Source organism: Halyomorpha halys, unplaced genomic scaffold (assembly GCF_000696795.3).
Source record: "Halyomorpha halys isolate HHAL.00 unplaced genomic scaffold, Hhal_1.1 Scaffold91.1, whole genome shotgun sequence".
Classification (NCBI taxonomy): domain Eukaryota; kingdom Metazoa; phylum Arthropoda; class Insecta; order Hemiptera; family Pentatomidae; genus Halyomorpha; species Halyomorpha halys.
The window spans coordinates 393,060-409,485 of NW_027110755.1; the positions used below are offsets into that span (position 1 = coordinate 393,060).

General features: G+C 34.4%; 1 protein-coding gene across 3 annotated transcripts in view; it reads right to left on the reverse strand.

The window, feature by feature from the left end:
- Positions 1-16,426, reverse strand: part of MICU3 (Mitochondrial calcium uptake 3) — a 60,038-nt gene that overhangs the window by 21,530 nt on the left and 22,082 nt on the right. For 2 of the 3 annotated variants that reach the window (XM_014415045.3, XM_014415047.3), the window contains exons 2-5: positions 8,977-9,127; positions 6,002-6,112; positions 1,561-1,608; positions 1,271-1,353 (exon numbers count right to left, since the gene is read on the reverse strand). In XM_014415045.3, the coding sequence (XP_014270531.1) occupies positions 1,271-1,353; positions 1,561-1,608; positions 6,002-6,112; positions 8,977-9,127 (393 nt within the window). Of the gene's footprint in view, positions 1-1,270; positions 1,354-1,560; positions 1,609-6,001; positions 6,113-8,976; positions 9,142-16,426 lie in introns of all 3 variants that reach the window. The other variant, XM_067048868.1, reaches the window with a different exon arrangement.

Consider the following 16,426-nt stretch of genomic DNA (forward strand, 5'->3'; position numbering starts at 1 on the left):
TATATATATATATAATGATGAGGAACAAGAGGTAGATCTATTTTCCAACAACTTTCCTCTACGTAAAAATAAGACAAACAATTATTATCTCCAATAGTAAAGATAAATTTTTTTAATTATTGAGAACAAAATAAAATATAAGTATCACAAGTTATAATTGTATAGGATGTAAATTCATTCACCTTTTCAGGAATTAAAAATAATTAGAAATGAATTAGTTGAAAATTTGAATTTATTTTTGTTTATAATTGCGGTTTAGTAGTATGTGGTCTACTACCTAACAGAATTAATATATTCTGGTACTGATTCAATACAGAATTTAATGCTGTTTAATTTCTTATACTATAATTGTTTCGCTAGGATGTACTGCTTAGGAGTTATGGGGTAAAACAAAAAAAAAAAAAAATAAATGACCTAATTTGTAAATTAATTACCTAATTAGAAAGTGTTTTAAGACAGTTAGAACTGTGTTTTCTTGTTAAGTGAGATAAAAACCAATTTTTAAAATTATTTCCAAATGTATGTCCTATAAAATGGATTTCATGCATCTGTACCATTGGGAAGAAAATGGTATGCCTGGACATATGACCCTATTTCAAGAAGATAAATGACATTAAACATAATAAATACCGCCTGAGCAATAAAATAAAAAGTGGTTAGAAAATTTAGATAATGGATTTTTTTTTCCAAACATTACAATTTGAATCCAATTGAGAACCTACAAGCTCTCTGGAATTGCTTAAGTCTAATGGAAGGATTCAGCACTACTATCGAGTTTTAGAGCTTGTAAAGCATTGATGAATTATTGAAAATTAAGTGTGTATATTATACAGACTGCTATTTTGTCTCACATTTAATTTACTAAATCCATAGAAATTGCATGTTAGTTTCATTAAAGCAATAAACTAAAGTTCATAATTATCCGTTTTGTAATTCATTGAAATGATATTAAGAACATTTTCATTAAAAGCTCAATCTAGAATTAAAACTTAAAACAAGGTCAAAAATAACAGTTTGTATTCTATAAATTTTCTATTAATCAATTTCAGAAGTCCCATTAAATTTATTTAAAAAAAAATTATAAATACTCATTTGACTGTGATTTTATGCGTATACTATATGAAATGATATTTGTTGTGACATGTAAGTAACTAAAATGGAAAATGAGGTATAAAACGCCCTTTTGTACAGAGCTCAAATATAATTACTAAAGACAAAATAAGTCGGTGGTTTCAGAAAATTTCAAAATGTCCAACTAGATAAAACTTACCACAAGAAACTCATTCTTATCAACTCTTTCATTTCCATCAGTATCAAACATGTTAAAGGCAATCCTGAATCCAGAAAGTGGCTCTGAAAAATATAAATCTCAAATCATATATAAATTAAAAAGATTTATTTTAAAATAAATAAGAAAATTCATTTTGAACTTATAAATAAAAAAAATCTAAATGAACATTTGATAAAGAAACAACTTAATAAAATTAAATGAATAATTTTAGAGTTTATCTTTTAATCGAGTTCTAAAACTACAGAAATACAAATAAAATAATTACTTACTTGTTAAAATTGATATGAGAAATAAATACTCAGTATAGGAGATGATTCCTGTAACAAAAAAATACACAAAATGAACATGTCTAAAATTATATTAATTCAAGTTGAATTTATGTTTTTATTAAAAATTTACATATAAGGTACGGTATGGCCAGGCACAATATCAGTCGTAATCCTAACTTCCCTTGTAAACAAACAGGCAAAATGTATATAAGTGGAATTAGAAGGAGCAATAAAGTAGTGTTATTTCAGCAAGCTAGTGAGTCTTTTCAGTGTCCCTTTTTCCTTTTTTTTTATTCTCATCACCAGACTTCACATAAGTAGTGCTGAAAGCCAGGAATTCTGTCAGCTGGTAATTTTTTTTTTTAAATTTCTTACAGTTAAAAAGAAGACAAATTTTTTTTTCCTTTTTCTATCTTCTCTCGACTAACGTAGTTCCATCATGGTGAATAAAGAGCAACCATGGTTAAGAGAGCCAGTTTTGAACTTCTCGCCGCCTAATCAAGTGGGTCCTGCGGCTCCAGTAGCACCTGCATCTCCGGTAATGCCTCCACTACCAGAGACCACGTTAGCTCAGGCGCATGCCAATATGCTAGCTAAGCTAAAGGTGAGGACAGTCACGTCGCAAGATTTAAGGAAGGCTATCTCAGACCTAGAAAGTTTCTCAGGTGAGATCGGCGAACTAAACCACTTTCTCAAAGGAGGCGATCGCATAGAAAGGATGGAGACCTAAGTAGCAGAGGAAATGCTGGATAGGAACAATGCCATTTCGCTGAAGACGGCGTTAATTTGCAGAATTAAGAGAGCAATTCTTAATCATATCCAAGCTGAATAGCTCCTGGCCATTGGTCAAGGAGCGATTGAAAAAGGCTTACGGAGGGGGAAGATAGACTCCGGAGGAGGACATTTTTTATATGTTCCGCGAGAAAGCAGGTCAGAAGCAGAAGAAAGCAGGGTCAGTCGAAGGGACAGCGAAGGTGGTGCAATGGAAGACGAACTTTCTGGACGTGATAATGAAAGTACAGCAGGCAAAGGAAACTAACAAGAAAGAAGGACTGCCACAGGAGCGCACGTTTAGAGAATGTGCCCAGGATATGATAGATGCCAGCGCCCGGGAAGAAGACACCAGGATGGAGGTTGAGGAAGCGGGGTGGAATAGAGTGATGTACACCTGCCCGAGGAACAATCCAGTGCCGTGGAGGAGAAAGGACCAGAGAGATGTCGGCAGGGAAAGAGGCTCAAGGAAAGAGGATCCACGGAAGAGATCTGAGGAGAATGCATACAGAGCGGCAGCCGCACAATGGTGAGATGCAACGTGGGAAGCGAGAGCAACGGCCTGCCTATTATCGAAGTGAGAGGAGTACGGTGTTGGTCGATACAGGGAGCTGCAACACCATCGTGGGTCGAGAAGCATTGGAGAAGCTGAGAAACGGAGAGAGGACACCCCAGCCCAATGTTCAGGTATGTCATTGTAAGCTAATCACCCTGGGTGGACCCTGTAACGTGATGGAAGTCATTATAGATCTGGGCGAATGGGGGGTTAACGGAGGTAAATTAATGATGCACATAGTGGGGAACATGCCACACGAGTATCAGATTATAATTGGTTGTGATTTATTGTTGAAGGTGGGGGCTTATTGTGATTTATTGTGAAGTTGACGAAATAATCAATGACAAGCCGAGGCAAATCATCTGGAAGGCAAATCATCTGGAAGATGAGGACGTCCAGACTGATGAAAGTAGACTATAGCAGCTATAGCAGTACAATAAACACCATACGGTCTCAGTCGGGAGCCAGGGAAGACCTCATTTGTCAAGCACTAAAAGATGCGTCGAAGGCCGGGCGGACTGATCATATTTATGTGGGCAATGCGGTTATCTGGGAAAAAATAAAAAGGCTCTGGCGATCGGAACAGTTAGGGATAGACCACGTGTTCGTGCGCTGCTTGAGGATGGTTGACACAATACGGGATGAAGAGCAGCAGAAGGAAGTGACGTTGGCGTATCATCAGGGGAAGACGAATCACAGAGGTGTGAACGAGACGATGCAAGCCCTGAAACACAGATACTTCTGGTGGGGTATGAAGAAAACTATATAGGACATCATAGGTGCTTGTGACGTGTGTCTTAGCACGAAATATGACCGGCACCCACCAAAAGTGATACAGGAAGAAATATTAACGGCTGACACGCCCCTTGCAGACCTTCAAATGGACACCTTCTCCTGAAAGGGTTATGGATAAATGGATAACGACCATGGACCTCTTTAGCAAAGCAGCTATGTCCCATCTCGTTAAGGAAAAATCAGCAGAGGCAGTACTAGGAGCATTGAGACAATGGTTCCAGTTCTACGGCATTCCTGACAGGATTTCATCGGATGCAGGGAAGGAATTTGATAACAGTGCGATACAGGATGAAGGCAACTAAACACGCCAGGTCATCCCAAGGGTAGAGGAGAATAGAAAGATTGCACAGCACCCTCGTGGGCATTTAAGGTTCTATCAGTTGGATAAAGGGTTAGAGCCCGACGAAGCGATGCCAAAAGCAGTGGCGGCCTATAATCATTCAATACACGGGATAACCGGATTTTCACCCTTCGAAATTCTTTTGGGCTTCGGGGGCGCCGAAGAGATTATAGGGCCACAGCTGGTGATGGGGGGAGGTTGTAAATAATGGTATGGCACTAACCAAAACGTGGCGGAAAGTCAGGGAGAAGATAGTGCGAGAAAAAAACAAAAGGGTAACTCGCCAGAATCTAAACCTTAGAGACATTAGGGGGAAGATCAAAATCGGGACAATTGTCTACCGCCGGGTGGGGACAAATCGAAGTAAGGAGTCACAGTGATACGAGGGTCCACTCCGGGTGATTGTCATAAGAGAACACAATGTGGTTACAATAGAGAGCATAAACGAACCCAAAAAAAGAAGAAATGTCCACATTGAACAATTGAAGTTCCCCACATCGGGAACACTGCAGAACAACTGGAGTATCCTCATCTCCACGCACAAACGAAGATAGTATTTTTTTTTGTAATCCTTTTATTTTATTGTACGTGTAGAGAAGTGTTGATGAAGTGTAAATAGTGAAACCAGAAGTGCATTTTTAGTTAAAGTGGTAGGAACATCTGTAAATAGTGTAAGAAGTAAACAAACAGGCAAAATGTATATAAGTGGAATTAGAAGGAGCTATAAAGTAGTGTTATTTCAGCAAGCTAGTGAGTCTTTTCAGTGTCCCTTTTTTTCTTTTTTTTTATTCTCACCACCAGACTTCACATAAGATTACCTGATGTAACTAAACTTTTTTTTCAAATCATTACAAATCAAAATATTGATTAAGCCCCAATGAAATTTTTTCACAAAACAATAACTTGAAAACAAAGCTTTTAATAACCTAAAATTAAAATGTAACTTCAAGAACAGATCATCATCATTTCTAAAAAGTGTTAATGTTGGTCATAGGTGTTTTTCATTCATATTTCTTAATACAGTGTTTATATTTTATGATTTTACACACCAGAGCAGAAATCTTTTTTTTTTTATGAATAAAATAAGAAATAGATCATTATTTTTAACTACATCAACCTATATCCACTGGAAGTACACTTTTAACTTCTAATTTAATGAAAAGTATATTTGTATGATTCCTTCTTATCATCCCTTACAAACTCCCTTCCCAGCCATACTCACGATGAGTTTCAACCTTGGTTCCCATTCAGTTACCAACAATCATAGGAACTGTTGGAAAAGAAAATGGCTTTGATACCTCCTGACATAAATTGTCATTGAAATGCTACCAATACACACTATCCAGTTTCTACATAAGTTATTATATTTTTTGTTAATCATGTAATACATTTATTTGTGTAATTGTACCTCTACCAAAAATTTAAAAAAAAATCAGTTCTTTCACTACACCAATATAAAATATAAAGTAAAAGAAAATTATACACATACTTATCATTCATCAAAATCGGAAATAAAAAGAAAAATCAGCTTCTTAAATGTTTTCTGGATTAATTGCTTAATAGCAACTTACAACATATTAAATTTAAACATTAGTTTGATAAATGATCATATTTGATCACATTTAAAAAAAAACATTAATTTTTTTAATACAATACTTTGTATATGAAATTCGTTATAATTAAGGATCACTAAGGATTAATCAAATACCATCTTGACCTAAAAATGATAACTTTTGCACCTTGATTTTTGTAATAATTAAGAGTTTCTATAAAAAATTTTAAAGACTACTCTTAATAAAAGTATTTCATGGGTCAGAATAATAATCAATAAAAATGGGTAAACAGGAATATTGATATTGGATTTAAAGTAAGTTCAACTCAAACTTATAAAGGACCATAATAGAAGTACAGATTTATAAATAATAAAAATTTCTTATGATTAAGATAAGAGAATATAATATAATCTTTGCAACAAATACCATTATCTTCAAGATTTCTGAAGAGATGTGAAGAGCCAGCTGAAAGCACTGGAGTGGATTTCCGCAAAGATTCCAGCTCCTTTTCAGAAAGCTCCCTTCTCTCCCTAACAGCTGGAATATAACAATATAATCAATCAGCAAGGAACAATTAAAACCAATTTAAATTCCTAGATAATAATATAGTAATGCTGGTTTATAACATATAATATTAACAAGTGATTTTTCAAAGTTATCCAATTAACAGAAAAAAAAAAAAAAAGTAGAACTCAAAATGAAGAGAGAAATTTTAGTAATTAAAACATCAAAGTACATCTATAATTAAGATATCTGTACATCTATAACACATAAAGGGTCAGGGTTTCAGTACTTTGTAAGAAAGAACTAACGGTTATTCAAGGAGGTGATTTTTCATCATCATAAGCAACCGCCAGATTTTTACCCAATTAAGCATACCCACTGTATAGAAGCTGGGTGGACTCCGGAGGACTCCCGAATCCTCAGGGTTGAGTCAAAGTTACAGTAACAGAATAAATAATTATCTGCCACAGCTGGATTTGAACATGGATCCAAGGAGTTAGTAGCATAGGGCCTTAATCATTGAGCTAGCCCACTCCTCCATATGTACAAATAATATAAAATATATATTGTTTAAAGATTTAAATAATTACTGACTATCTCCAGTTTTATGCATATCGACAACTTAGTTTTAGTCCAATCATCATTGAAAAAGATCAATCATTGCTAGATTAAATATGAGCCATAAATATAGGTCTACCTGCAGCTACTACTTATCAATTTACTGCTAGGAGATCTTTATATCTATGTTGATTCCGTCAATCCATTTGGTTTTTGGCTACATATATGTTCTTTGCTAACCATAGAGGAATCCCAAGTTATGTTTAGGCATTCTGATAGATTGATTCTAGCCACATGCCCAATCACCCATCCTAACCTCCTTACCTTCATATTCAGAAATATTAAATGACCATTATCTGTAAGGAGTTCTCTAATAGTAATTTCCTTTCCGATTTCTCATTTCTGATTGTTAGGATGTCGGAAGCCACGGTCTTATTGCTATATACCAAAGATGGTTTTATATGACAAATTACACACTCAGCTTTGGATTTCTAAAGATTTTTCAGTATTCTTGACAGAGAGAAGGCTCTGTTTGTACCTGTTATATTCTGGTCTGTCAGTCAGCTGATCATTCATTGAGTTTATTTTGGAGCCATTGAAGTTCCTTATAACTGATCCAGAAAATATAAGATGAAGTAAGAATTCCAGAAGCTTGGAACACTGGCCCAGTCTGTTTCTACTCTAAATAAGGGTTTTATGAATAAATGTGATAATTACAGAAGCATAACACTCCTTATGGTGGCCTATAAATAAGATATATCCATGTTTTTATAAGAAAATATAATAGACGACTACTAAGACATTCAGGATAAGAAGGAGCACACTAGACCAGATCATCATTTGCATACCTTATTCATAAATTTCAAAACAGCCTATTATTCTATGGAGAGAAATTGTCTTTGAAAGATCATGGCTGAGCTGAGTATTCCCAAGAAAATAGTGAGATTGATAAAGGTATATATAAATCATCCTAAATATTGAGTATTCAAGGAGAAGTATATGTAGTCAAAACAGGTCTGTGAGAGAAAGATGGACTCTCTCACCAATGGTGTTCAACATAGCTTTTGAGAACTTAATAAGAATAACATCATGCACTTTATAGAATGAAGCCCAAAATCCTAATGTACACAGGCATTATTGTTGCCCTACGAAGCAACCAAGAAGATATCGGTTGACTCTTATAAGAGAAACAGAGCAAATAGTCTTACAAGTAAAAGAAGATCAAACAAAATATATGATATTAAGGTGAAAAATTCAACAGAGTTTGGGTCGATGGCAAATCATTTCCAAAAGTAGAAAGTTTCAAATGATGATGCTCTGATCATATGCTGCCTATCTCTGGGGCCTTTCATCTTTTAAGCCAATAAATAGCTATTTTCACGTCCCGAATTCCAGTTTTCAAACTCCTGTGGGTCATGGTCCACATCTTCATCGTTCATGACTTCATTTATTCAGTATTGCTTGATCAGCTTTAGCTAGGCAGAGGACTTTTATTTTCCTTTTCTCCTCCACACCTTTTTGCATGCTGTTATGAATGAAACACTTCTTTTATTTTATTTTCTCCAGAAAATTTATTACTTCTTTAGCTGTTTCTTTCAGCCCTATCTCTAATGCCTCCCAGTGTTGATCAACCATGAGGCCATCGATGTCCAAGGGTTTGAATTCATTCTCCAGCTCATTTTGGAATATATCTTTTATTTGAAGATTTTTTTGCCTTCATACTTAATTCTTTGAACTTGGTCCCCTACTTTGTGGATTCACTTCAGCCTCAGACAGAGTTTCTACCTTATCACAGTGTGATCTCCATCACAATTAGCCCTATAATACCTTATTATTTCTTGAATGGAACTCAGACACCTTTTGTCTATAAGCATGGAGTCAATTAGGTTTTTCATACTTTTAAGTTTTAAGTTTATTTATAAATGCTCCTAACAGGAACATAGTACTGCTCACCACTAGACCTTTAGCTCCTGTCAGACTAATAAATCTCACTCCATTATTATTGCTCATTTTGTGGAGGCTTTGGCCTCCAAATGATGGACCTAAACTGGAATTCTTGACCTATCTTTGTATTGAAGTTCCTTATAACTGATTTCATGTCATGTTTTTTAGCCTTATCCACTAGTTTTTCTAACTGATTGTAGGAATCATCCTTCATCACATCTTCGTTGTCTTCAGTTGATGCAAATACATTAATAATAACGATGTTAAAGAAATGACTTCTGATTCAAAATGAACTAATTCTATCGTTAATAAGGGTAAAGTTCACGACTGATTTCTCAGGCATTCCTATATATAAAATGCTAAAAATTCTTAAAATAGTTTGTATATCAACTTACGGATGGGTTCCTCATGGATAAAGGATTCCAAGAAGTCCTTGGGGGTCATATAAATCTGACCATCATGCTTGACAGAGGCAAACTTAAGGAATCTTCTTTCCCGAGAAGTTAGCTTTACCACTTTAGCCTTAACCTGTTCCTCTTCTTCTTTCTACAACACACAAACTAATTCTTAATTTCTTTGATTCTATAACAAACTTATGAAAATGGGGGGAAAAAAAATATATCAGGAGAAGATACCCTTAACCAGTCATGAGTATCAAGTTGATGTTATTCGTTCAAGGGAAAATTTAATATTTCCTATAACCTTCTTGGATGAAATAAATATAATAGAAAAAAAAACTTTAAAATAGGACAAAGTCACTTCAGAATAATACAGTGGACAAACAAAAAAGGATTATTTCCGTAAAATGATCAATTATAGTAAATAAATAAATGAAAAAATATATAACAACAAATTTTTTGTAAAAATAAAATCGTAAATGACAGAGAAAAAGAAAGATATTCTTGAAATATGCATGGTATTAAACTATACTAGAACAGTATGACATGATATATTAAAAACACCGAAAATACATACAAGAACAAATATCATTGGAGTTGGTGAGACGAAAATGTAAAATTTTCAATATATGTAATCAGACGAGCATTTATAATTATCTTGCATTATTTCCCGAAAAGGTTTGTTTATTAGCTTTGGACGATTGTTCATGGTCGTGAGTTAAAAAGGGTTCTAATTTGGTAACCACGGGAAGTTGAGGCAATCAATTCGACTAGGTTCAGTTGCTTCATTGTAAAAGGGGTAATATTAGATAATATGTAGTAGCGACATCGACGAATGAAGCGACAAGATACAAGTCTCCTACTATAAGCTGCAAGTAGACAGGTAGTTTGCCTCACCTTTCGACAGTACTCAAAAAGTTTCCTTATCCAACAGGCAACGGATCGATGTGACATGTTTCTGGTGATGTGGACTAGAATAACGGTAAAACAAGTAATGTACTGAAAATCACCACAATTCATCGGGATTATGAATACTTTAGAATTAAATGTGATAAATTAAAGCAGTAATGCAAACAACATAATTGTACGGTGGCTGTGGACAAAAACAAAAAACTAAAATTGAAAGTGAGGCTCGTCTCCATGCAAAAACGGAAAATAGTTCGTTTTTGAGCTCTTAGGTTTTTTGATAGACGTCGAAGTGTAATATAGTTCATTTGTCATATCACTTTGGATAAGATGAAGCTTAACCGATTTCCGATGAGTTGTTAGTTAATCTCTACTGAATAAAAAGGCATGTGATATTTTGAATTGTGCAGTTCATTGCCCCAAATTTAATTATTGATTAAAGTAAAATGACACAGAGGTATCTAAGTCAACATTGTCAACTACTAGCAGTAATGATCAGAAGTTGATTTTTTTAAAAATAATAATATAAAATTTAATCAGGAACTTCTTTTAACTTTCTACTGTCGCAAGCTAAAAGCGCAATAAATAAGTGGGGAAACAATGTAACCCGAAAAGCGTAAAAAATTAACTTAAGACATCTTTTTTATTATTGACATTTACTGTATATAATAATACATCTATTAAATTTGATATTCATAAAAGGCAAGAAGAGGAGCACTGTAATGACGTTTTTACATTAAAAGGTCTCGTGGCCATCTTCTTTTCAGGCTCTTCGGAGGATTGTCAGGAATGGAAGAGGAAGCAAGGTTAGATCCAGTGGTTAGGGTGTTTATAGTGGAACATTAAGGTCTTTATTTATGATTTCATTTCTGACAAAGATTTTGAGGATTTTGGCTTGTAAGGATTGGATACGAGAGAAATTCAATGGTTTAGAGGAGCCCCAAAGCTCAACTCGTATGTCCAGATAGGCCTTATAATTGTCATGTAGATCAATCTTTTGTAATGAATTGTAAGTTTAGACCGTTTGTTTTGTAAGTGCTGTAAACTCGGAGTCGATGTGGGGTTTCCTGTCTTTTCAATCTAGTACGATAATTTATTAATTGTGAAAATAAATAAAATGATTCAAATCTACATTTTTTATAGTCCTGGTTCAAAATATTTTTAAAAAAACTTTTTTCAATTAATTAATTGGTTTTAACGTTTCGCATTGCACATAAAAAAATGAGAGAATAGTTTGCTCTGAGCAACTGTTGAATGATTAAGTTTCATTATCTCCCTCTTCAAAATTTTCTAATTGCTTATGCAATATTTTTAGATTTAAATTAAATGTATTCAACTCTTTAATTAAATCAGTTATTTTTCAATAATAGAAAAAGATTTTCGAAAACCATTTTTCAGAACATGAAAACAAATCAAGAGAAGGAGGAATCGGATCTACATACGAAAGCAGTGTTGGTGGCGTTGAGACGATGGGACAGATTTAAGATGGAATTGCTTAGGCACATGTTACATATAGGCGACAAAGCACATTGACATTATTCAATTTTGTGAAACATAGTCACACACCCACAATGAGGGAACGCTAGTAAACGAGTATCCTGCTTCAAGTCGTTCAGAGGAATCGCATTTTACCTTTGCCAACTTTAGAAACATTTCAAGAGATACGAGGGAGTATATGGCTGGGGGTTTATAATAAATCTCTAGCAAGAGTTTCATACAGCTCATTCAAAGATTTTCTTCTTCCAAAAATAGCACAAATTAATAATAAAAATAAAATTAGGAAAGAAATACATAGTTGGAGTACCTTGGCTAGTGTAAGTAGTTGTTAGCTACAAAGAGAGCTATTCATTCCTACTCGAGAAGCAATGCAAGAAACCTTCCGGATAAAAATATACAGAAGGAATGTCAAACAAACGTATACACAAAGAGAGAAGATAAAGACCAAGGAGGAAAAAAACGGTAGAGATGTCGCCCCCGACAAAGCCCGGCAGAGACAAATCCTGTCATCCGTTTGACTGGTACTTGGTGGGCGGTATGTTAATCTTAATAGCGGCTCAATGGCCACTGGTCCACCAAGAGATTTATGGCGTCCGACCTCTTCAAGGGATCTTTGTCGTCTAGGTGTCCGGATCAAGAGGCAGTATTGTCCATGAGGGGTCTCTCAGTATAACTGGCGATACGGTTGAACAACACAATAGTCAGCATTACAAGTCTAAAGCCATATCGGCTTGCAACCGAAGAAATGTTAACATTGTCATGGTAAAAAAGAATAAAAACAATGTATTCGTCTATTTCAAAAGTAGTAAAGAAACTATCGCTAAGGCTATCATTTATATATCTTTATAATACATATATAAGATAGTTTTGTGTAATTATTGTTTCGCTAACAAACTTAATTGATTTTTTAATGAAAACTCATTTTTTCCTTTCACTTACCTATATGTGACAAATATTGGAAGTATTGCAATTGAAAAAGGTTTCGCATTCAGATTTTTGACGAAAATTTTTCTTCCATAAATTTAATAAATAAAAGAATCTTATAATTAACAACTGGTGAAAGAGAGTAAAAAAAGGAGTCTAGGCACAGACTGGGGAACCAGGTACAACCGAGTATGTTGGATATCCCCCGATACGGCTCCATAAAATTAAGATTTACACGGCTGTGCACATCTTAATGTTTTGTCTTTATGATGATTATGATTTTATTATAGTATTTTAACAGAATTTTCGCTATGCCATAGCAGCCACATGTGGTCTATCATTTGAGGCTACTGTTAACTTTCTAACCTCCCGTTCTCCAGCGTAGTACCTATGAGATTTCCAATGGACTGGAATACTTTTTTACGGACTCTGGTAGAAAATCGGATTTCATTATGAATATATATATAGGACACTTTTTTTGATTCGACTAGTCCTGAAGGCGTAAATCACAGAAAACCACAAACAATTCCTTTTGTTTTAAATTTTTTAACGATTTTCGTGCAAACGCTACGGAAAATCGATAAATCCTATAAAAGAAAATCGTTTCAGAATTGAAAGTCTGGTAAGAATCCGTATTAAAATTGTGTCATTTATTCGTTGAGGCGGCGTCATCATGGTAGCCACTCCAGCCACCCAGGAGCCGAAGAAACTCAAACCAGGAAGACGGATTCTTGTAGGAATTAAGATTGTAAAACTTTTATTAAGTTTTACCGTACCGTCTAGGCAAAAATCGTCAAAAACCGTAAACAATTGTTTTAAGTGATTTATCCTTTTAAAACGTGTCTGTTCAAAAAATTGTCCAGAATGAATTCATTAAATTATAATTTAATTCTTAAATTATAATTTACCACCAGAATCTACAAAAAATACCCCATTCAATTAAAAATTTCAATGTTAGGTGATCTCGATTAGAACTGAAAAAGGTTATAAAATTAATACCCCCAAAAGATTAACCACAAGCCAATAATTCAGAGGAAATCAATTCAAAATTGAAAACTTGTAGAGATTAGAGGGGTGAAAATGTACGCTGGGACTAGGACCAGTATAAACTTCAGTGAATTAAGAATTCATTACTTATTAGTGATGCAGTGGGATAATAAAATAGGTGCTGTGACAGATAATGTACTAAGTAACTGAGTAAGAATTAGATTGAAAAATAAAATTGAAATCTGTCAATAGACAGGGATTGGATGAAACATTAGCGGTCAATAAAGTAATTCATTATTAAGTGGCCACATCACAGCAGAGGTGTTGGGACAACAAAGAGGTACTCCAGTTCTTCCTACACGTCTAGACAGGAAGGTAGCGAAGGCCTATAGGATGCAATTAGAAATTCAAAGATGTAACTCGATCCCGGAAATCGGCAACACCTTGCAGGCAGTCAGCTCTAATATTCAGCACATGTTGTACAAAATAATTTCAATCGAGGACCAGAGGCGACCAAGGCTATATTAAATTACTCTTATTCCAGCCTCCAAAATATTTTTAAAAACATGTAACTCAGCTAACATTTGATATAGAATATCCCCAATATCCATGGGTAGTGGGAAGTTAAATAAAAAATCTTTAATAATGCCAAGTTGAGAATATTGTGGGAACCTCTTATGTACAATTAAATAAGTTTGAGCTTTCGATCTTATAATGTCCCAAGATATTTGATTTTTTGTTTTCATCCTAGAGATGGGAAATTCAATACCTTTAACTGAGCCGGTTCTCAATGATTCACTCCTTGCAGAGAATTGGTTCTTTTAATTCTTCGACTGATTCTTTTAACCATATCTCCTTTTTCTCCCTGACTAATGAAAGTAAGGAAGCTTTGTATTCATGAAGAAAATGAAAAAAAAAAATTATAAATCCAGAATAGAAAATTTTCACATTTTACATTTTATAGAACAATGAATGATTGGGACCAAGAAGAAAGGATTGGGCGGGTTTGTATCTACTTGGTCCATATAGATTTCACCCTTCATCCTTTCGCTTACGCTTGCATAAAAGTATTTTTCTCGTCGTACCTATAATTCGAAAACGGTCCGTTGGATTTAGCCCACATTTTGAGAGAAGTAGGTGATCAGTGTTGCCATGGTCAAGTATAAATTTAATCAAATTCCGCCCACTACATTTTATTAAAGACTAAACCAATTTTATTTAAACAAAAGACTATGTGTTTGTCAGTCAGCTGTAAGGCCTTTTAGCAACCACCAGCTCTTCTCCTAATGTAAATATATCGCACAAACTGCTAGGTATTTCTACACAGGTCAATCTGTTCCAGAGGATAACGCAATACAACATTTTGCCGTTATTTACTTACGGCCATCATTTCTAGTCGTCCACACGACTATTCATCCTTAAACGCCAGGTGAGATCGACAATATTTTTTCTCCAATCCATCAAAAATATTTATTAACTCGATCATGAAACTATTTATTTTATTTATAAGATAAGTTGTTCATTTGTTTGTTTTTTAATTTAAATTAATTAATTATTTATATTTCCTATAGTGATATTGTTTCGTTTGTTATGAAAACTTATTTGCTTCATTTTGGTTATACTAAACCTTAGGTATTTAAATAAATAATTAATTTGGTTGACAATTATATATGATTTTACTGTTCAATATTTGGATTTTATTAGAATAAATCTTTTTCATTTACTTAAATATAAATGAAATTTCAATCTTTCAATTATATGATCGTTTAAATCAAGCAGAAACTTGCAACTTTGTACAGCGTTAGAACTTTTCGATAATTGGACCCCGACCGCAAATACAAATATATACAGTCCGGCTTTACCACAAAAAGATAATTTTACCTGACGTACTTTCTTGTCTGGACAAGTACTCCGTAGAGACCTGAGTCTATTTCCATAATGAAAGAGTAGAAAAACCCAATACACTACCTCCCAAAATACCAAACAGAACACTGTAAAATTACTCAATACTGTCAGAAGACAAGAAAGCAACGGAGAAACGGGTTTTCTCTTGGAAACTTTTCGTAAGAGGTTATTATCCTTTTTTTTTCTTTCATTTTGTTCATTTCTGATATGGGGGGAGAGGGAATTATTCTATAGGTAACCAACCTGTTCTAACCAAAATGAGAAGGTCGATTTTCGGATTTACGGTTTTCATTCCGTGGGGCCACAACGAAATAAAAGTCAATCAGCCCACTGACTGGAATCGATATCTCACATCTACTGACCCTCAGTTATCAACTCGGAGGCATATTTCAGTTAGTATATAACGACTGCTCCGAACGAGTAAAGATCGAATCACAGACCCCTCGATCAGTGACATCTTCCTGGAATGCTAAGACTTTAAACAATTCCACAATGAAATTGAGAAGAAAATAATTATACAGTGTTCCTGATTTATTTAAACAAAAAGCGCTATATGACTGTTTTCATATCCAATGACCTCCGATCGCTAGTAGCCATCCTACAAGTAGACAACTGGCTGCAGTCGAGACGAGATTCCTCGGTGGGTGAGAGCTCCTTCATTAGGGTATTGTATGCCTCTATTCTGATTTCCTCAGGTCACTGGCCCAGATAGGCATTGGCTATCTTCCAACGCTGCATTTATTTAGGCACCTCTGCATATATCGACCGTAATGGAAGATTCTTTGATAATTATAGCAGCAAACCTAATCATTCGAGGTTAAGACAATATCAGCCATACACATAATATAGAATGTTTTTCAAATAATTTGTACAGAATAGCTTTTTAAAAAATGTTCTGAATGATAATAAGATAGTTACTAATATGCCTAATTGCAGTCTACGTCTTTTGACGACAAAATTCAATCATTATATTGTTATTTGTCTAATACTTAATTAGTACACCTACATGTATTACACTAGAAATATTTTTAAAATGTATATACATATTATCACGAATAGTTTTAGAAGTTAAAATGTTTCCACAAATAAAGAAAAAAATATATACTACATCAAGAAGGCTTGAGAGGTGACACGTTGGAGCAAGAGTACCACAGTAGTTGGTAAAGAATACAGTGGGTTACCAATATTTATGTGTTGGCGGTCCCGAGAAATGAAACTTGACATTCCA